The 23,432-nt window shown below is 38.3% G+C and overlaps 2 protein-coding genes and 1 pseudogene across 2 annotated transcripts; 1 reads left to right on the top strand and 2 right to left on the bottom strand.

Annotated features, from left to right (window-relative positions):
* Nucleotides 1–1,078: 1,078 nt before the first annotated feature.
* Nucleotides 1,079–2,610, bottom strand: LOC132098848 (transmembrane protein 121B-like). The gene has a single exon (XM_059505071.1). It carries the CDS (start codon nucleotides 2,562–2,564, stop codon nucleotides 1,377–1,379), a length of 1,188 nt encoding a protein of 395 aa, XP_059361054.1. The 5' UTR covers nucleotides 2,565–2,610; the 3' UTR covers nucleotides 1,079–1,376.
* A 1,948-nt stretch (nucleotides 2,611–4,558) lies between these two features.
* LOC132098847 (probable E3 ubiquitin-protein ligase makorin-1) lies at nucleotides 4,559–12,209 on the bottom strand. The gene is made up of 8 exons (XM_059505070.1): nucleotides 12,074–12,209; nucleotides 11,164–11,292; nucleotides 8,094–8,305; nucleotides 6,499–6,719; nucleotides 6,205–6,419; nucleotides 5,898–6,008; nucleotides 5,219–5,363; nucleotides 4,559–5,063 (listed from the first exon to the last, which is right to left on the bottom strand). Exons 1-8 carry the CDS (start codon nucleotides 12,151–12,153, stop codon nucleotides 4,854–4,856), a joined length of 1,323 nt encoding a protein of 440 aa, XP_059361053.1. The 5' UTR covers nucleotides 12,154–12,209; the 3' UTR covers nucleotides 4,559–4,853.
* Nucleotides 12,210–21,030: 8,821 nt separating this feature from the next.
* Nucleotides 21,031–22,582, top strand: LOC132098849 (toll-like receptor 2; annotated as a pseudogene).
* Nucleotides 22,583–23,432: the final 850 nt, after the last annotated feature.

Genomic DNA, 23,432 nt, shown 5'->3' with positions numbered 1-23,432 from the left:
AGCATCTGAAATTGAGCAAAATAACAGACTAGTTTGTGATTTCAACCATGAGGTTCTGTAAAGAGAGGTAGCCTTGTACAAACTGATGTTGGTAATATAGCTGCTTGGGACCAGCAATGGAGTTTGGTCATTAAAGATGGATTACAGTTCAGTTATCCTCATAGATTCTATGCTTAGAGTAGCCTATTATTACATTAAGGAACATTATGAATCCATATAATACACTGTTCAACAGTTTTCCATTCCTAAGAACCATTGCCACATATTTCAAATAGGAAAGGACTACATCACATTCACAATTTAAAGTGTACACCAAGCCTAACAAGTCACAAGGCATATTTACACTTTTGACAAGTGCATTCGGGTACATCTCTTGACAATGTGTCTGAAAACACTAGAATTGTGTCTACATGAGCCTACTGTCAGTTAAGGACATTTTTACATAGAAAATAAATTATACAACATTGCACTTATAACCTTTCCTCGGTTGAATAATCCTCACATAATTAAAGTGCCTCACAAAACAAGTGCAAATCAAAGATTCTCGCATCATTATATAAGCACTGGCTGACAGTCACATCCCATTTCATATATACTGCAGAGGTCACAGGAGGGAATGTTTTTCATTGGCACATTGAGTGGCTTGGTTGTAGCACCAGTTGAGAGTGGAGGAGGACGACGGGTGTTCATAAGGAGAGGTACTACAGGGATAAATGTGTATTTTGGTTCAATTTGACAAATACTGGCTAATGTTGTCATAACCACTGAATTATTCTGATTTTAGAACACATATACCAAGCAAATAATGTATGATTATTGGGCATGTCTGACACAAATTATATTTTGGATTTAGGCCAATGCCTAATAAACCAAATCGTTCAAGTTTTGTACAGAATCCTAATTTTGCTTATTGTTGGTAATTGCCAGTTTTGTTGTTGTTTTATTAATTTGCTAAAAAAAAAAAAAACAGCAAAACAAGTCTGACAACTAGCAACAGTGAGTTCATCACAAACACATTTTTGTGGAGTTCACTTGTTATATTATGCACACCTGTGAAAATTACATGATTCCTATTTGCATACTGAGTTTCTGTTAAGACCTTAAAAAAAATACTTTTTATTAACTTGTGATTTGTAATTCTAAAATACGTTTTTACCATTTTATCCCTCGCAGCTGACCGTACCTCAAAATCCGTAGCCTACTTTTACAAAGTAGCTATAGCAATACATTTTATGCATTTGTTAATTGGTTTGTGTGTTTTATCTTCATCAAGGAATATTAGCACCTCTGTAGTACCTTCCCTTAAAAGGGCTGATGCACACTGTGTAGTAGCCTACGAGGCCCCCGGCCGGTCAAACCCAGTCCCTAATGAGCATCTACGACTGAGTATTGACAGCCAGCGTGTTCACATAGCCGTGAGGACACATGTCGTTTTCGGAAACGCAGTGGGAGAACTGGGATGGGTTACCCCCGCGTCCACGTGCAAACCGTCGGACACCTCTTAAGGACGTGCACTGTTCAACCAGCTCCAGGCACTTACACCCCAAGAAGAAGATGTTCTTGAACATGAAAACCGATATGGGCGTTTTGTAAACAAAGACGAGGAAACATCTGACCACCAAGAGCGGACCGTTGAGCAGCACGCCGGTGAAAAACCTCGCCCATATCCAGCGACAGTTCATCTCTGAGGCCGTCAACTCGTAAAGCCAGACAACCGGGACGCCCAATGCGATGAAGTACACTGATATAACCGTGTACCTAAGGTATATGCTCGGGATTTCGTTTTTAAGGAGCAGTTCCACCAGCGTGAAGCTGTCTAGGATGTCTAAGCAGGTGCCCATGAAGCAGCCTTGGGAGTGAAAGCGCGTGGAGCCGTTTGGATCTTCGATGACTGAGTTGAGGAGGCAGTAAAGCAAAGGCGCGCACAGCAGCATGGTTATTTTAAACCCGGTGATGCCAAACGGCACCTTGAGGGCGATCAGATCGAGGATGGACGTTTCCAGGACGAGCACCACTTTCGGGGTGGACGCGATCACGTAGATGAGCCATGCCAGGTACGCGAAGGTGAACTCCCCGAGGTTGCATCCGAAGATGGAGCCCTTCTGGTGGAAACCACACGCTCGTTCTCGCTTGCTCCTGGCGTTTTTCATGAAGAAGATCGCCCAACCCGATATAACAACCAAATCTGTGGCTATCCACGAGCACCAGTAGAGATCCGTGAAGATGATGAGGTAGAAATCCAGCATGCCTCCTTGAAGAACGAGCACGAGGAAACACAGGATCTTATAAAACATGTTCTTATTAGACCTGTGCACGAACAGAGGGGTGGACTGCATGAATTCGCCCGATGTCATGGTGTAAGACTGAGGCTGAGCTGTGGCTGAGGAGGAGACCAGGGGCTGGGAGCTGCCCTCCTCGAGGTGGGCGCTGCCGCTGGTGGTCTGCGTGTCCCTCCTGGACGCGACGCTTCGGATGAACAACAGCTGTCCGTTTTCTGGTGCTGAGGAGACAGGTGAGTCGGGCTGGGAGATGTCTTTTATGATTTCAGCGGTCATTGTATTCATGCCTTCTCCTCCCGACTTGTTTTGGCTCCGCTGGTGTAATGATAGCCGCTCATGGGGGCAGAGGAGGAAATCCCGTTATGGAATTGCGTTGGAATGGAATGTGCACATACAGAATCCCTCCCAATTAAACCGGATAAATAATAAAGTGATGATTAAATCTACGAATCTTATATTCATTAAAAACATGGATTTATGTTTTAAGCATTTCATCTCCACGTTCAAAATGATTGCAGGCTACTGAATTAATATATTTTTCTTTTCGTGACAATATTTCCTATTGATAGGCCTTGAACGTCGATTTCACCAAGATGCGACTTAAATATTACAAAATAAATTCTACAGTATAGAAATCATAGAAGAATATAAAAAATGCAACAGTAAAAAAAAACAAAATTCATTACGATTTTAGGATGAATTAAAATGTAGAAAATGTTAATTACAATGTGGAAAAATTACCTTCACAAAATAAATATTAGATGTTTAACAAGATAACATTTATACTTGAAGCCATGGTGAAAATATACATATTTGAAAGTTTTTATTAAAATTATTAGCAATAATTTATAAAGGGGGGGGGGGGGGTGCAATCTCAGAATAAAACCCACAAAGCATTCTATTCAAAGATGCTTTGTTTCTGGCAAGATAATGTTAATAAAATAAGAATAATGTAGGAATATGATGTCTTTTACCAACCAGCTTCCATAAAAAAGGAGAACAAGTAAAATGCAAAAGGAAAAGGCCTTTCCAAAGCAGCACTTTTATAGACAAGTCACATTTGTCTTAAAGATGATGTGCATTCAAGCGTAATCACTCACAGAAGCCTGATGTAGGACATCAGAAGCCTGGTATGAACTTAATGAGCATCATTATTTATACGAGTCTGAGCATTGTTTCATTATAAATGCTGTAGTTTGTTACAGTGTGCGTCAGCTGTATTCTTAATGCTGATTTGTAAAAGACTTATAACATTTAAACCATCATTTTCTAAATGTTTTTTTTCTTTTGTAGCTAGGTATAACTTTAATTTCCAAAAAATACGATAAATTAGGCAAGAATGAATAATACTTTAACCGCCATCAAGCCCACAGCACCACTTCTAAATTAAAAACCACAACAGTAGGCTATTCTCCATTACACAAACTACAGAGGCAACTAAACTGCCCTGGATACTTTATCTCTAAGGCTAAATATGACTATATAATCCATCAATAACATTCACATAGACATCTAATCATTTGATAATAAACTTTAATTTCAAGTTACATTGGATGGTTCTGAACCATAGAAAACAAGCACATTTCTGTATAAACATATGCATATCGACCAAGTTCGACAAGAACCGAATAACAATTGGGCGTTTGTGGTTTGACTACTGCCAGCTGATCTTAATAATGCAATATTCACTGAAGCAAAACAGATTTACAATTAATAGACAGTTAAACTGATGAACATTCAGCTTCATATTTGAACGCATTTAAGTCTGCTTTTGGGAGTCCAGATTCACAAATTATCAGTGCACTCAGTTCGTAGGGACTTCCCATGGGATACCACAGCTAGTAAGGTACGGCTAAACAGGTACAAAAAAAATACAATTCGGTGGATAATATAATAGAGAGAAACAAAAGGACATTACATTTAAGGATTAATGTCACGAGTTGTCCGTGTGAACGTTGACGAGTGCATTTGTGACCTCCAGGAAGCTCCCCGCCACCACCACCTCCCACCCAGTCAGAATCAGTGCATGAGAAGAAGGATATTTCAAAAATATCAGAAGCATTAACAGCCACCAGTTAGTGAATTTATACACAGTTGCTGTATCCTCACAGTCAATGATAAGCATGTCAAACCCACACCTGAAATAAACTCAGTAAGGTTTGTTAGATATATCTTTCCAATTTTATTTACTGTATAACTTAGTGTCCTTTCTTGCAATTCTTTTAAATAACTTTTGTTTTTGCTCTTTATACTTTTTCTAGTACATTAACCAGACATGGACAGACTCACATAATGAAGAAGGCTTTCTAGAAAATATTTTTTAGCACAAGAGCTATTTTTATTTTTTAATGTCTTTTGACGTGTGTTTTATATTCATTTATTGAATTTGAAATGAATTAATCATTTTAATGGCCTGCTGGAAGGCACTGCCACAACACAGGGGAAAAAAAAAGACACTACTGCCCATCAGTCACACAAGACAGTTCTGTTTAGTTTCTAATAGCGATAGAAACAGAGTAAATAGGGACAAGGGTTAGTCTAGGAGGGAGTTAGCGAAGGATGGAAGGAGGACTGCTATAGGTATAGCTCGTAGTAATCGTCCAGCTCTTCGTGGAACAAGTCCCACTCATCTTCGGAGTCGGTGACATCATCGTCAGTTCCGGCAGCCAGAAGCATGAGGAGCATCTCGCTGAGCTCGAACGTCACCATCTCATCTTCGTTGTCGAAGGAGTCGCTGTTCGCCCGCTCGTCGAAAAGATCCCAGAGTGGCGTCCGTCTGGAGTTCTGCAACACAGATTCCATTAATGGCTCAATCGAGTGCCAATGATCGAATTCCTAGCACACTTTAAGTAAATACGATATGCTTTCACGTAACAAAGTTTTCAGTTTGGCACTAACATTGGGAGAAAACAGCCGTTAGGCTTCAGTAGAAGCTTTACCCGGTTTCTTCCGTTGGAGCCGGTCTGTCTCCTCTGGGGTTGAGGCTCTTCCAGGCGCCCATCAGGAAAAGCATGCTTGTAAAAGCAGTTGGCTCCAAACGGACAGGTCCCACGGCCTTCATCAAAATATCGGCATGGTTTACTCCTGGGTATGAAGATGGACAAAGCTAATTAGATAAACAAATGAATCATAAAATGCTTCAGGCTTAAAACGACAGTGCAACCAAATATTACTGTTCTTTCATTTAATTATCTTAAAGTTTCCCTCCACCAAATGACTACAAAATCTGCATGGCATTCAAAAATGAGACATCAATGCCATTTAACACCACTGAAGCAACACAGAATTGGTTCTCACATTTATCATGAAAACTGATAAAAATGAATATTAAATTTGATTTGAGAACTACAGTGGAGGAAAGGATTTTCAAGGAATAATGTATGTAGTATGACTTCAGAAGATCTGGAATATGGTGCACTAGTAAAGTGAAAAACATTTATGGTGCATATTTTGTCATTTTTGTCACAATCCCAGCTCCCTTTCATTATATGGATTAGTGTGTCCAGAATGCAATTCAGAAAGTCACATTTTGTGTTCCATGGGAGGCAAACGACAATAGGGCGAGTAAATGACAGTATTTTATTATTATTTTAATCAGTAAAATTCTCAATTGTGTACCCCATGCCATCCTTGTATTTCTGAATGAGTTTCTGCTTCTCCTCCTTGTCCTCCACCCAGTATTCGCTTGGTATGACAAAGTTCGATGTGATTCGACACTCTGGGCAGGACCTGATTGGGAACACATTGATTTGTCACTAAAAATATGGTTCTTCTTTTTATACTAGCACTGATCTTTAAAAGAAGAGGTGGACAATTACAATTAGAGATTATAATCGTAAGATAACGGTCATAATATATTAAAAATTATTGAAGATCATCTCCCCAGAATCTTACTTAATACACGTTTAATTATCTTGAGTCTTACTTTATGATTTTGCTCTCGAACTGCTTGGCGCTCCGCCATTTCCTGATGCACTTGAGGCAGTAGCAGTGGCTGCAGTTGGAGAGGATGCCGAAACGGCGTTCGCTGGGGTTGGTTTTCTCGAACACCACCTCCATGCACACGCCACACATCATGTCTTTACTACGCTGGATGGCAAACGAGATTTCCATGTCTTTCTCATGAGCTTCGATGCAGGCCTGCCGTAAACAAACATTTTGCTCAAAACTTTCCGAAAATGAAAAGAGTCTATGAAAAAGTTGCAAGTACGCTACTCACCCTGATGTGTTGCGAGCGCTGAGAGGTGTCGGAAGGGTGGAGAACCTGTAGGCCGCACATGTCGCAAACGTCACCATGGAGGTAGGCGCAGTTGAGGCCATAGCGACATTCACCAACAGCAGCATACGGACAAAGCTGTTTCTTCATTTCTTTGTTACCTAGTTCTTTCTCGTACTCTTCTTCGATAAGAGGTCCAGATCCCTCTAACGGCACTTGGTCAGCTGCAAGGAACAACAAATATTATAAGATTTAACGACCAAGTTCCTGTGATAGGGATAGGAAATCAACCACATTATTGTGGAGTGGGCTGAAGGACAACAATCTTTTTGTTTACAATCTAAAGATGACACCATGAAAAAAAAAATCCAGTCCTTCAGATTGAGACATGAGAGAAATTTGCAAGAAAGAAACCACAAGATTTATTGATGTATTTGACGGTTTCGTAATGTGGTCTACCACAGTAAACGCTGGAAGAAAAGCACCTGCTTTCTTGAACGTAGGAGTTTTGGCTGCCACCCAAAGACTAGGAAAGAAACAGCACTGTTCCTTTAGCTCTTTGCTGATGAAGTCACCCTTTATGATATATGGAAGAGGGTCTGGGCCAGCAAGAACAAGAGAACACACTGGTAGAGCAAAGCCTGAGCTCTCCTGTTTTTGCAGGGTCAGTCAAACTTTAGTAAGGGGGCTGATTATTTATGCTGCATTATAAAACGGCTAGTTTTGATTGTATGTGCCACTTTTGAAGTAGTCATAAAATGGCGATAAATGCACACGAGGCCACATGTTCTATAAGAATGTGCCGAGTTGCTATGTTGCTTGGCAACTGTAAAAAGTCTACATTTAATGGGCTACATTACAACATAGCAGTGTTATTTTAGTATAATTTCTATACTGTTATATCAGCGTGGCGTCTGTCTGGAGTTCTGCAATACGGATTCCATTAATGGCTCAATCAAGTGCCAACGATCGAATTCGCTGCACATCATTAAGTAAATACGATATGTTTTCTCGTAACGGATAAAATGCGTAGCTTGAATGTACTCGCTTTGGATAAAGCACTTGACAAATGTATACGTGTAACTGCAACACTAACTATGGTAAAATGAATTGGTAACACTTTACAATAGGATTTGTTAGTTAATGCATTGTGTTAATGAACTAACAATGAACAATACTTTTAAAGCATTTATTGATGTTAATGAACTGAACCTTATTGTAGAGGATTAACAATACATTATCTAATTATTTACAAAAATGTATTGAAAATTTGTAGCTAGTTCCCACTCTGCCTTTCAAAGAATCAGAGTAAGAAATTCCAGATACACTTTTTATAATTTATTTTCCAGGAAGTGAAAATCAGTTCCTTTGGTTGTTGTATACAGGAATGAAGAAGGTCACAAAAACAGTAATAACCACAACAGTGACAGCATTATTATGACAGACCAAAACACTGGTCAAACAAACGGTTATAAAATAAAAGCCTAAGTGAAAAACAGCCTTCATGTTGTACACCGAATGCTTGGCTTATCTGCTAGCACGGTTTTCACAGATTGTCTTGGCAATGACAACTGAACATCTTTCCCTGCTACACTCACCCCTCCCACAGTAGGGCTGCCCTGGGACGAACTCGGCAGCATTGACCCAGTCCACTGCCCCCAAGCCTTGGGGCTTCTCCTGGGCATCAGTCGTACCACCTGGCCCATCAGACACGGGATCAGGAGTGCCAGCAAGGGGAGCAGCGGTCAGCGGCATCGACGGCTTAGAACTAGAGACTTCGTCTTGCTTGGCAGGTTTGCTATGTTCATACCTGAGGCACAATACAAATTTAATGAAAATATAATAAAATATGGGCCGATACACCAGGTAAGCAATGCAATGAAAATGCCCCCGTAGGTCTACATACTTTCTCTCTGAAAGGAAAGCTTCTGAATTAAAAACTTGTTCTCAGTGGTCTGGAATAGTTATGAAATGTTATTACTTATTTACTAGTATAACATATTTAAGTGAGAGTTGGCTGTTATTAAAACAATGTTTTCAGATAAACTATTTTAGACAGGCTTTAGCACATTATAATCATTAAGCGCCTAGGTGTTTTTTCTGTCTTAGGTGTCCGAGTGTTTCCCAATGGTGATATTTTTTTTTCTCAAGCTGATACAGTCACAAACCTGAAAAGTGTGTCTGGTTACCATGGTGAGTACATGTCTTGTTCACAATCATAATGCAGCAGTTAGCCTCTTTCAGAAGTGATTCATTTAAATATGTAACATTTCCGAGTGGGCTTTACAGTGCAGACGGTCTACAGTCTTCAGCATGCTAATGGGAACTTAAATGGCTAAACATTTGAAAAACAATACAAGAAAACAAATCTAGATAAACCAGTCGACCTTATTAGTGTATAAGAACAAGTTTTAAATGTAGTGCTAGGTTGCCTGCATCATGTTACAGACAACATAATTATTAGTAAGGAACAGTTCTCACATGCAGTAATTGTTGAATTCCTCAATATAATATATAATATGTACATGCTGCGTATTTCATTTGTAGATCTACTTGTACTAAGTTACATATTGCTTTTCTTAAAAAAAAAAAAAGCATTGTATTCAAACCAACATGCATTCAAGTATTGGAAGTATGCATTTACGATTATGTATGTGTTCCCTGGAAATCAAGCCACTTTAATTTGAGCTGCAGAAACAAGAGTCAATTTAGTAAGTTATATAAAATAAATATATAATAACAAACAATCTAATATAAAGAATTAGAAAATAATATATTTTTGAAAAATCAATAATTTTAACTTAAAACAAGAATGACAATACGATATCTAAATGAAATATTACAGGAAACCATTCCCCAAAAAAGCACTCGTAGCATACCATTGTTCACGATAGCTAACAAGCCTGATGACATCGTCATAGTTTAGCTTCTGACCTTTATATTTCTCAATTATTCCCCATCAAAACATGCTTCAGTGCTTTCCTTAAACTTCCACAAACCTCTCCATCCTCAAACCTCTTGGGTCTTTCAGCCCTATCCTAGCCCAATATGTGTTTGTGCGCATGTGTCCGCCTATATGTGGGGGTCGCATGAATAAATGACAGCGGTGGAAGCACAAGTGGCTGCAGACTGGCAGAATGAACCGAATGAACCTGACGGCGGTAGCAACAGCAGCAGGAGACAGAGAGAGAGATGCATGTTAACACACTGGGGTTATGTAATTGCCATGCATGCTGCAGTGTGCTGCTCTATTTGGCCCCCAGATTGGTGTGGGGGGAGGCACATGGAAGGAGACGGCAAGAGATAGACACAAAGCAGGAAAAAAGAATCCATCCATAATGAAGTATACATTGAGGAGCTTTCAACACACACTTAATGAAAGCTCAGCCCCCCCACTTCTCGCAAAAAACACAGGGACAATAATGCGGTAAACCCCATATGGGGACAAAAGCATCACTGCACCCCCCCATACATCTGACAAAGCTGACAATACAACTCTGTCAGACATCAATCTGGACTCCAGACATCAGATATTTAAGCTCAAGACCCAGAAACCACAGGAAACAGTCCTCTCAAGCCAAACAAGAGGGAGATCTTGGTCAGATGTAATGCTGTCATAGAACAGTCTCGGCAAACAAAGACATTCCCATAGTGCCGAGCTGGGGGCAGCAGTTACTATGGGGATACACATGACCGCAGACAGATATGAGACAAACATCGTCTGCACTGTCTGGCTCGCAGGCTAATTTTTGCACTGCTCTCAGTGCCGATGCATTTGACTTCAATGGCCAAAGGTGGTCTGCTTGTAGGCCATTTCTTTTTGAGTGTCTAAAGGTATCTAAACGGCAGTAGTTGCACTCAAAAAGAAATGGCCTACAAATAGACCATTTGCATTTGTGTTGCATTAGTTAAGGCATTCATATATCTATAGACAGCATTAATACAACACAAATGCAAACAGTCTGTTTGTAGGCCAGTTTGTAGGGCACTTGGTGTGCTTAGATATAAAAATGGCAACATTTAATGCAAGATAAATGCATTAAATCAGTGGCGTGCACAGACCTCCGGAGTGTCATTACGAGTGCACATCCGCGGTCTTCCCCCTTGGTAGAAATCGCGGTTTGGGGGCACCTAGTTCGGACACTTTAGTGTCTGCAATTAAAGGGGCAGGGGCTCCCTCCTTGTGCATGCCACCATGTAAAATGCAGTTGATTTGACATCTCTTAAGTGACAGTTAAGTCAAAAATGAAAATTCTTGTCATTCCAAACCTGTATAAGCATTTTTTTTTAATATATACACAATATATTTATATACAATGAAAGTCAGTGGCAGCCAATGTCAAATATTAACTTTTGTGTTTGGCAGCAAAAAGACACACAGTTTTTGTGGGAACTATCCCTTTAAGAAAGCGACAAACTCAAGTACTTGTTAACAGAAAATTCTGCTTCTCGAATATCACGGGTACGTACTGAAGCTACACACAGCATTTCTCAGAAGCCTTGCTTACCACTACTACATACACACTCACGTGTTACGGCCCCGAACACAGAAATACAGATTACATTACCTTTGATGTTATGTAACATCTGCACAGATCTAGTCAAGGGAGTCAGCGGTTGTTTTGAAGCACATTTTGAGTCTAAACGTTTCAGCATTGTTTCTCTTACCTGCAACGGTCTCCAAAAGCACAGCATCCTTTTTGAAAGAACTTGCAAATCATGGGTGGCTTGCAGCTGCTGAGGTCGTGTGAATATCGACAGTTGTCACCCTCTTTGCAAAGCCCGTGCATGAAATACCTACAAATGAAAATGTTTTTTGAGCTTGACACTCACACAGAACCCACTGCATAGGATTTTTCACATCTGAAGGCATGAACTTTATTGCATTCTAACATAAAAATTATCAATATCCATGTCATACTAATAAGCATCAGAGCTGTAAAAAGCCTATGACTGATTCATAAAACACTGCTCACACCATTTATTGTATAAACAGCTTGAACCACATAACCTTTCATATGTGCATGTTACATTTGACAACAGTGCTAATGTAAACATTACATATTGCTTAGGTTTGAAAACTCAAAAACACCTACTTGTACTGTATACTACTAGATATATTGATAAATAAAAAGGTTACTTGGTACAGTCATGACTAGACATGAAAAAAGCCTGGAAAATGATTTCATATTCATAAATCATCAAGGCTGAAACCGACACTCTGGCTGTTACCGAAATTGTTAAACTCAAGGTTTTTAAACGGCTTCCTTAAATACTCCTTTCTGTCAAACTGACTGCCATATGTGGAGGATTCAGTGCTGTGTTGTTGTTGTTGTTGTTTTTAACTACATGGAGGTTGCAGAGATAAACACACACAGAGGAAGAAAGGACCGCAAATAGCAGCCGCTGTCGGACTTATCGCTGATTCGGTGCGTTACAACAACAAACACACACTCATCCAGTTCAGCACAAAGACAGCGGCGCTATCCGATGCCTCACCGTCGACGCACAGTTGCGTTTAATATTTGAGACCGTTTAATATTGCGACAACCGCGTCCCTCGACTGATTTTCACTAACCTGCAGGTTACGTGCTTCGTCCAGCCTCCGATAACTGCTGGAGCCGTTGTTGACGCTGCCGCTGCCGCTGCCTCCGCCATTGCTGTTTATGTTGAAGCCCCAGCACCCGGATCTTCCGGAAAGCGGCTGTTCTGCGTTCGGCCATTTTCGGAAAACCGAAGGCGCCGTAATTGATCTTCTTCTTCTTCTTCTTCGTCTTTTTGATTGGCGGTTTGCAACTATTTCTTGTGCATTACCGCCACCACTGGACTGGAGTAGGCACGGGAGTTACTAACTATTCCCAAACTAAATATACCAGCACGTTAAACTAATATAATAATAATAAAAAAAAAAAACACTTATATCCTTTTTAACAGGCCTGTACTTTTCAAAAAAAGAAGTAATAAATCAAAATTTTCCCTTGAGCTTCTTTTCAATAGTGTTTTAATTTCTAACGACATTTTTTTTGTTTTCAACTCATTAACAAGCCTCTGCCTTGCCTCATTGTATTTATGACAGTGCATTATTACATGCTCTACTGTTTCAGGTATATTGTTCTGGCAATACTCACAATTTCCATCTCCATGCTTTTTTATTAAGAACATTGTACTATTCAACCTTGTATGACCCAACCTCATCCTTGTTAGTATAATTTCTTCCTGTCTTGATCTGGTTATTTGTGTGTCTTTTCCCACTTTCCCTTGTATCCTATAAAGATGTCTTCCTGTGTACCCATTATCCCAAATATGCTGCCACTTTTTAATCGTTTTCGCCTTTACTATACTTTTTATTTCTGCTTTACTGTACTTTACATCTATATTGCTTTTGTCTGTAGCTCTCTTTGCATGCTCATCGGCCAGTTCGTTACCCTCTACTCCTATATGGGCTGGAACCCATAAGAATGTCACCCTCCTTCCTGATGCTTGTATTCCACTTGCCAGCTGTAAAATTTCGATTAAAATATCTTCCCTTGAATCAGACCGATAATTCTGAACACTAAACATTGCTGAACTTGAATCAGAGGCAATCACTGCCTGCAGACAATTGTTAGACTCTATCCACAGTGCTAACCATATGGCAACCAGTTCAGCAGTATACACTGATAGGTCATCATTTATCCTTTTTGCCTTTGCTATTCCCATCTCAGGGATTACATAAGCTACCCCTACTCTCTTTTCAATATTTTTAGACGCATCTGTAAAAACCTTTACACACTCTTTGTATTTTCCTGTTATATAATTTCTTACCCCATACTTATCCACTCCATCTTTCTTTCTTTCCTCCAACAGTCCTAAATCAACCCTCAATTCTTCCAACATCCAAGGAGGCACTACTGGATATGCCACTGTAGGGCTGATGTTCAGTGACCCAATTCCCATGTTATTCACCTTATCTTTTATAACCCACCCATAACTTTTAACTTTCATACTTTCTTTTTCCTGACATTCTCTTAATACTGTCTGAGACATGTGGTTCTCTTTATGACCCCTGATGTTTTCCCAGTATACCAGTGCTAGCTGGTCCCTCCTCAAATGCAGTGGCATCTCACCCACCTCTACTTGAATTGCAGCTACTGGAGAAGTTTTTATTGCACCACTAATTATCCTCATTGCTTGATTTTGCATACCATCAAGTTTGCTCAAGCTTGTCTTGGAGGCTGATCCATATGCTATACAGCCGTAGTCAAACACTGATCTCATTAGACCTGTATAGATGGTTTTCAATGCTGACCTTGTAGCACCCCAATCTATCCCGCATAGACACCTCATGACATTTAGTATCCTTTTACATTTTTCTACCATCTTTTGGATGTGACATGCCCATGTTAATCTCTTATCAAACCAGACTCCCAGATATTTAAAGATCTCAACCCTCTCCAACTCTTTACCTGACACCATTATTTTTAATTCTCTGCAAATTTTTTTCCTTGTAAAGAACATAACCTTTGTCTTCTCTATTGAGATTCTAAATCCCCATTTCACTCCCCATTGCTGAACTATATTCACAGCATCTTGCATCTTACGCACAATAAACTCAATGTTCCTTCCCTTCTTCCACATTGCACCATCATCCGCAAATAACGCTACTCCATCTAGGCCATGCAAGTCTTTAAATATCTGGTCTATCATAATTACAAATAATAAAGGACTCACAATGCTTCCTTGAGGGGTTCCATTTTCTACTCTAAAACTCTCACTTATTTCCCCATCAATTTTAACTCTCACTGTTCTTTCAGATAAGAAGTCTCTGACCCACTGATACATCCTTCCCCTAACTCCCATCTGATTTAATTTAATTAATAGTCCTTCTGTCCACATCATGTCATAGGCTTTCTCGATGTCAAAAAACACTGCCACTACAGTCTCTTTATTCACTTGGGCCTTTCTAATGGCTTCCTCCAGGCATACCACTGGATCCATAGTACCCCTTCCCCTTCTAAAACCACTCTGGTAACATTGCAACAATCCTTTTGACTCCACCCAATACATCAGCCTATCATTTATCATTTTCTCCATTGTCTTACCCATCTGCGATGTCAATGCTATAGGTCTATAACTGCTTGGACTATGAGGGTCTTTCCCTGGCTTCTTAATTGGTACAATGATAGATTCCTTCCACTCTTTAGGGATAACTCCCTCCATCCATATCTTATTATACAACTTCAACAAGACATCCTTACCACTATCACTCAGATTCTCTAACATTGAGTAGCATATAGTGTATTTTTCTGGAGCTGACTTTCCTAACTTCTTCAGTGCTCTATTCAATTCTCCTTTTGTGAATTTCTCATTCAAACTATCATTTTCCCCATTCCCATTCTCAAACACCCTTTGATATTTAGACACAGTTTCTTCTCTCCCTTTTCTCTCTTCATAACTAAGGTTTTCTGAACTGTGTACTTTAGCTAGTGTTTTTCCTATAACTTCTGCTTTCTCCTTACTAGAAGTTATACTGCCATCTCCATCAATTATCACAGGATATCCATATTCCCTACCGTTTCCTTTCATTTTCCTAATCATCCCCCAAACCTTCTCTATTGGAGTAGTTCGTCCTAAAGAGTCACAAAACGTCCTCCAGTACTCCCTTTTTGCTTTCCTGACATTTTGTCTTACCATTGCTTGCGTTCTCTTGTATTCTATCAAATGTTGGAAATTGTGTGTCCTCTTAAGTAATCTAAATGCCTTATTTCTTTCTTTAACAGCTTCCTTGCACTCTCTTGACCACCATGGCACTATTTTATTCAAGCGTTTGGGTTTGGATTTTGGAATAGTGGCATCTGCTGCTGCTATAATGCTTGACCTTATTTCTCTAGTTAACACTTCAATACTTTCACTACCATCAACACATGATAGCCATTCCTCACTTAGCTCTTCAAACTTATTCCAATCAGCTTTCTCCACAAACCACTTCTCTACTTTCACTTCTTTCTCTTTCTCCATCTCCACACCTATGTGTACCTTTATAGGGTAGTGATCGCTACCCACTGTATTTCCTCTTAACACCTCCCATTCACATTTGTCTGCCACATTTCTCGTGCCCAAGGTTAAATCTATTGCTGACTCTTTTCCCCTAGATACATCTATCCTTGTCCAAGTTCCATCATTAAGACATACTAGTTCCTTCTCTTCTATAAATTCTTCCAACACATTCCCATTTACATCATCTTTATCACCCCATAAGGTGCTATGTGCATTAAAATCCCCACACCAAATAACTCTGCCCTCCAAATCTTTCCAAATTTCCTCAAGCTGGCTGCTTTTTAACTGATTACATGGGTTGTAAAAATTTATAATTTTAATATTACCCTCTTTTGCCCACACTTCCACAGTGACATATTCCAATTCCTCTCCTTTCTTAATTTCCTTGTACTGCAGCCCTTTCTGTATAAAAGTCATGATCCCTCCACCTTTCCCATTCTCTCTATCCCTTCTTACTGCATTATACCCTTTTATGATAAAATCTAGCCTGGGAATTAACCACGTTTCTTGGACACATATAACATTGGGTTTTTCCTTAACATCTTCCACATACTTCTTAAACTCCTGGCCATTCGCAATTAAGCTCCTGGCATTCCATTGGAGTATTATTAACACCATTAAGAGGATCTAGCCCATGACTGAGATTGTTGAGTTTCCTCAAGGGTTTCTCTAATATTTTCCCACTGTAACCCTTTTACATCCAAATACTTCTCAGCAGTTTTTACTATAATCTTAATCCTTTCAGTCCTGCTAGTCGTCTGGGCTGTGCAGTTAATGATTTCTGCCATGAAAAGCACAAAGCCTATTTTGCTCACTATCAATGTTTCTTCCTGAATCCTGTTACACTTTACACATCCGTCATTTTGTGGTATCTTTGGTACTCTTCTGGCTGCTTCAGCATACGTGATTTCCTGATTCACTTTAACCTTCTGAACTTCTTGCATTCGCTTGTACACTTCACACCCACCATATGCAGCACTGTGCTCTCCACCACAATTGCAACATTTTTTCCTTGCCCCTTCCTCACATTCATCATATTTGTGTTCACCGCCACATTTACTGCATCTTATTTTTCCTTTACATGCTGCTGCCACATGCCCATATCGTTGGCAGTTGAAACACCTCAAAGGGGGTGGTATGTACATCCTAACATCGTAGCTCATGTACCCTATAAAAACTTTCTCTGGAAGTCTTTCTTCTTCAAAGGTTAGCAGTACTGAGAGACTATCACATACTACACCATCTCTTTTTGTTTTTAATCTTTTTGCCTCACTCACCTTTACATTCTTTATATTTGTACACATTGCTTCCATTGATTCCTTCTCAGGGATTCCTGTTATTACTCCTCTGATTCGGCTTTGAACTTTCTCCCCTTTTACTTTCTGTCCATTTAATGCATTTGCCCTTACTGCCTTCTTTTGTTGCACCTCATCCTTACACTTTACCAATAATGATCCATTCCTTAATTTTTTCACACTATTTACATCCCCTATTTCCTTATGTATAGCTTTCGAAAGTTGTATTGGACTCCATCCATCAAAAGTCACTCCCTCCTGCACCAGTGTGATAAACACATTAAACTCTTTTACTTTTTCCCTATCTTTTACCTCAGTATAATCATCTGATATTTCCAATGATTTCTTTTTCTTCCGCTTATTTCCACTCACACCCGCACCCTCTACCTCCATCATTTCCTACTCCGTCCTTCCTCCAGTCCCACGTGGCGCCCTAGCGAATCGTTCCGCCGAGACTCACGGTGAACGGAAGATGTGTTCTAGTTTATCAAGCAATGAAAACACTGATCTGGCTATCACAGCACTCCTCTTCGGGAGTTTAGGGCGGCGTAATCGATCGAGAGTTTTCGGAAAATAAAAACCGCGTCGTAGTCGGGTGTTTTCGGAAAAGCGAAGACCTAACACGAGTCCGGTGCATAGACTGTATAAAAACAAACATTCCAACGCGTGGCTGTTATATGTTATAACACTTCCTTATATTATTATATTACCAACTTAACTTAAACAATAACATTTATACGTGTTTTTATTAATTATATTAATATGTTTAGAATTATTCAAATGTTATTTTTCTAAATCAGGGAAAGTTAATTTGGTCGTACACAAATTAGTGTCTTTTGGAGTGAATTATTTTGAGTAAATTATTAAAGATCTAAAAATCGTAACATGTAGGGTGATCATTCATCACATTATGGAGGAAGATTATAGCATATGATCTGCATTCTTAAAATTAAAGTGTAAATGTAAAAGGTCATTTCCAAGCTAATTTCTTTAAATGATGTCATATATTACTTAAGTAACCAATGACTGATTTTTACATTTCTCTGAATTTAGACAGATTTATATATTGCCTTTCCTTTTTTTACGTAAATCAACCAATCCTTCTTGTCATCATTCCTGCTCAAGACTTCATGGAGAGTTTACATGTAAATCCCAAAACGCACTACTTACACACTTCAAACAAAACAAAAAGAAAGAAGGGAGAAAAAACAAACAGATAATGTAATGTTTTGCTGGGAATTTTGAAAAGCACATTTATCCCAAAGCAAATAGAAAAATACAGTAATTTGTTTAGAATTCCTTAAAAAATTAATTAAGAATTAAAAGATCCCATTCCTTATTGAAAAAATGTAACATTTTTATATAACAAGAGGAACCGTGCATATATTCTGTGTAATATTTGCTCATTTATAGTTTCTATGATGATTTGTTCTTGGTTAACAACCTGTATAAAACATTTGTTTTTAGGACACAGATGTAGTTATATAAACTACACCCAGGAACAAAACAAGACAGTAGTAAGGAAAGTCCCTCCACCGTTCCCTTTTACACCTGGCCTTAGCAATGTCACCACAACAATAGTCTGGTTATTTCTCCCTCCTGAAACCATTATCATTGTGACTGGTGTTAAATATTTAAAATCTCATTACTAAACAAATCCCTGGCATCCCCTGTTTAGACTGACCTATATGGACCTTAAATTAGTGCATTAACATTTTAAATGAAATCCTAGCACTAAGTGTGCTCTCTCTATGTGTGTGTGTATATATATATATATAGAGAGAGAGACACACACAGTATAGGAATTGAATAGAGAGCACTGATGGAAGGTGTTGCAACTAAAGCTTTAACATAAGCAGTGAATAAAGCGTGTTTTAAATATGCAAATGCGCAGTCAATAGGTATAAGTCATACTGAAATGTGACTTTTCAGTAACAAAACTAAATAACTAAATGTGTGGTAGATACATTTAAGATAAATTTCTTTAGAGGTATTGCACACTGTTGCCCATTTAAGGGTTTCCCTCTGGGCATTTAGAGAAGATGAGTACTGTGCATTTAGGGAAGTTCAAGTATTCTGGAAAATACCGTTGTGAATTTTTTGTTTTGTTTTGTTAATATGGTTAATACCATGTGCAGGCGTGTCTTTATAAGGCCACATAATCAAGTGCACAGCAGTCATTTAATGTTTTAATAATGTTATATGTAAAAAATAATCTGCAGTACAGGAAACTGTAAAATAGAATATTTTATGTTATATTATATTTTATAATATCTATTTATCATATTTTTCCATTTTTAATATATAGTTTGCATTATGTATTTACATTTTTATTTTTATACATATTATTTTTATTAGATTATTGTACAGGTATTTGTGCATTAGCTGTTCAGTTGCACATTTAGCAAAATAAATGAATGCATATATAATTAATTCAGGATTTAACAAAATATACCTTTTTATTTTCAGAGGATGTCATCCAGTATCTGGCCTGTGCTTATCTCATGCCTCTTACTGGTTTTGTTAAAAGCACATGGTGAAGAATCTGGATATTGATCCAATTTGACTGAGCACACAAAAGATATTTCCAATAATAATCTAACAAGGATTCATTCCATCACATTTATCAAACAGCATAGAGTACTTAGATGTCTCCAGCATTGATCACGGTGATCTGTCTGGTTTAACCCATTTCTGCTTCCTCAAAGTGACACACTGTGGACTTCAATACATCTCCCCTGATGCCTTCAGCAGCAACTCTGCTCTGAAATGAAAATACTAAACTACAACCATCTGACCGTCATTCCTAATTTGTGTTTGCCCCAGCTAAGGATGCTAGACCTTTCCAGCAATCCATATCCCAGTTATGCACTTCCAGGCTCATTTGGTAATACAGATTGTAGTTCTGTTAATGTGGATGACTTTGCTCCTGTTCAAAATATCAGTTTGAAAAAAATAATATTTGGAGTCACAGGGGCGTAGATTACGCGGGGGACGTGAAATGTATGAAATCGTTGTTTTCGTTTTTTCAAGTCAAAAAAATCTCCAGCAGGTGATAAATAAAGTATATGAACAATGTAGTGCTAATTTACATAGCATTTATTACAGTATAGAAATTATTCTGCCTTATTAGGAGATATAAAAAATTGTTTGTAGTATATAAACAAATCATTATTATTTGTTATTGTCCAGCAGTTATAGATTTCTGAGCCAATTAAAAGCTAGAAATTAGAGAAAAATTACAGTTGCCTATAGTATCCACTACCAGTCAAAAGTTTTTGAACAGTAAGCTTGTTAATGTTTTTTTTAAAGAAGTCTCACCTGCATTTATTTGATCCAAGTACTGCAAATCAGTGAAATTTTGAAATATTTTACTAGCCTATTTAAAATAGCTGTTTTCTATTTTAATATATTTCAAAATGTTATTTATTGAGATTCCAAAGCTGAATTATTTTGCATCATTACTCCAGTCACAGGATCCTTAAGAAATAATTCTGATATTCTGATTTGCTGCTAAAAAAAGAAAAGAAAAGAAAAAAACTCTTATTATGATAATGTTGAAAACAGCTGAGTAGAATTTTTTCAGGTTTCTTTGATGAATAGACAGTTCATAAGAGCAGCATTTATCTCTTGTAAAATGATGTCTATCATCAAATTTAAAGAATCCTTGCTAAATTAAAGGTTTAATTTCTATCATTTATTTATTTAATTATTTTGATAATCAGCAAATCAGCATATTAAGAATGATTTCTGATTAATGTGACACTGAAGACTGGAGGAATGATGGTGAAAATTCACCTTTGAGCACAGGAATACATTACATTTAAAATATATTCAAATAGAAAACAGTTATTTTAAATAGTAAAAATATTTGACAATATTACTGCTTTTGCTGTACATTGGATCAAATAAAGGCAGGCTTGCTGAGCAGAAGAGCCTTCTTTCAAAACATGAAAAATCTTACTGTTAAAAAACTGTTGAGTAGTAGGCTATGTAGGTTACAGAAATGTTATATCATAATGTTATCTCTCTCTCTCTCTCTCTCTCTCTCTCTCTCTCTCTCTCTCTCTCTCTGTGTGTGTGTGTAATTTCTGTCCCCCTCACTTCTGAAAAGATGGCTACGCCCCTGCATGGAACAGAACTGCAAAACTGTGAAAATGGCTCTTTTCACAACTCAAATCATTACGGGAAGTTGTTCTGAAAGTGACTTTTTTTGCCAGCATTTCGACTTTTTCGATAACATGATTATGGATTTTGACGAAACCCAAGCTAAAAAAATTCAGCTGGTTAAGTTGTTTCCAGACCAATGTACCATCAGGACTGATGCTTTACAGGCTTTCAAAGATTTGTGTGTCTTCAGTAACTTGAGCATCGTAGACACCTGGATAAACAGCTCTGTGATGGTGAAACTGTTCAAAAATATTTGGAAATCATCTTTTGAGGAAACAGTGTTTTTAAACATCACATACAACGAGGACACTCTTGATGGCTTCCAGCTACCAAAGCAGAATCACACCAGCAATCTACGAGCGTTTGTGCTTGATGGTGTACACCACCATCAGTACCCCTACCCCACTTTTAACATTAGCATGGAACTAGTCAACAAACTGAAGCTGAACCTGAAGTTCTCCGGTACCGGAATGAACATTCTTCCATGCAATCTAATTTCAGCCATAAAGTCTATACAAATCTTGTACCTGTCAAACAACCTCTTGGATGAGAGTGGCTTCTGGTGGTTTGGATGTTCATCACACAAAGTGTTTCCAGCCTTGAAAAAACTCCTGCTAAGCACTTAAACGTTCAAACGACCTCGCTGAGATCGCCAAAAACATCAATGATATGAAGTTCTTAGAGTCTCTTGACTTGAGTTTCAACTCTATTTCCATTGACATTTTTGGCCTCCCCACCTGATTGAGTTGAGTCTCAGCCACAACAATCTAGGAAACGACATGTTTCGCTTCCTATCACCATACTTCCAGAAGATAGATCTTTCCAAGACAGGCATTAAGTGTTATTTCTTTAAATATTTCATCATTACTTCCCAGATGAACGCACCTCTATCTAAATTTTAACAGCATACATGTCATCCAGAGGGATCTTCGGGCTCCTATGTTAGTTAGGCTGCACATTGACCAGAATGCAATTATTTTCATTAGCCAGAAATTAAGTGGAAAGGTTTCCCCAAGCTGAGGACTTTGAAAGCCGGCTACAATCCATTTAGCTGTGATTGTGATTCCTTTTAGTTCATGGCTTTATTTAATAAATCATTTCTCTCAGATTGGCCCCTGGGTTACACTTGCAGGAGCTTGCCATCGTTTTCCGGCAGGTGTTTGGAGATGTATGAGCATGCATGACTGTCCTGTTAACCGGGCTTAAAGGCTGCTGTGGTTCTGCTGGTGTTATTTGTGGAGCTACAGGAGCTGCTCTGGCTATCACTGTTTATGCTTGTGATAGTATTTGGTACACCAAAATGCTTTGGGTTTGGAAGCGAATGAAAAGGAGAGGCTACAAGAGGGCCGATCGACTGCTAAATGCCACCTTCCGCTACCATGCCTTCATTTCCTACAGCCAACATTGACTCAATTTGGGTGGGATCTCAGCTGGTACCTGAATTAGAAAGGTCAGACCTGTCTCTTTGCGTCCATGAGAGATATTTTGAACATGGAAAGTGAATTGTGGACAATTTTTTATTTATTTTTAAACTATGTATGTCTTCTTTGGTTAGATTACGATAGCTAGCCCAGATAATGTGTACATTAAATGTATTCTTTCTAAAAACCCTGGCCTGTGTCTCCACCTACTGTTGAACTTTAGAAGTGGTGCAAATTGGTATTTTTAAACTTGAGAAGTTCCAAGTTTTTAATATCAGTACTTCACCAATTTCCTCTACATTTGTGATGTAATAATAAAGATTTCTCCAGTTGTTGTTGTTATTATAATTACATATAAAGAAAGAAACAGAAAAAGAAAGATGTTGTTCTGATATTTTGGCTACTGGTTATTGACTGGGGCTAGCTGTCACACGTTTTACCCAGTTATTAGCAGAGAAGTAGTAGTAGTATTCTGGCTTTAGTTAAGCCTATTATAGCCAACGTATTTAACTTGGGCACAATTTTGAAACATAATTCATTAAATAGTGCAATTGTATTTCAAATATTAAAATTAATACGTTGCAATTGTATAAAATCTAAAACATGAAAATCTGCAGCAAAGTTAACTAGTAAAAAAAAGAAATATGAAACATAATTCACGCAATAAGATAAGATAAGCCTAATTCATGCAAAAGCAATATCAAGCTGTTTTATTTGCCAACATGTATTGTAATTTATAAATTGGGCAAAGTTTATAATTTAAAAACACGTGACAACTTGCTCTAATAAAATAGTAACATTATGCAGTAAAACATTTATGAAACGATTCATAAAACAGCAACAATTTTACAGGTTATAGACTACATCAAGCCATTTGTTTGACAACAAACTCAATTTAAGAAATGTACAAAATGTATAACATCAAAATTTGCTTCAATATAAATGTGAAAAAATACCCTTGAGCACACAGTTCGACCTGTAATGCACACTACATTACCCACATAGGCCCAATCCC

The sequence above is a fragment of the Carassius carassius genome, chromosome 22 (genome assembly GCF_963082965.1).
Source record: "Carassius carassius chromosome 22, fCarCar2.1, whole genome shotgun sequence".
Classification (NCBI taxonomy): domain Eukaryota; kingdom Metazoa; phylum Chordata; class Actinopteri; order Cypriniformes; family Cyprinidae; genus Carassius; species Carassius carassius.
The sequence above is the reverse complement of the archived record's forward strand: the minus strand, read 5'-3'. Positions and strand labels throughout refer to the sequence as shown.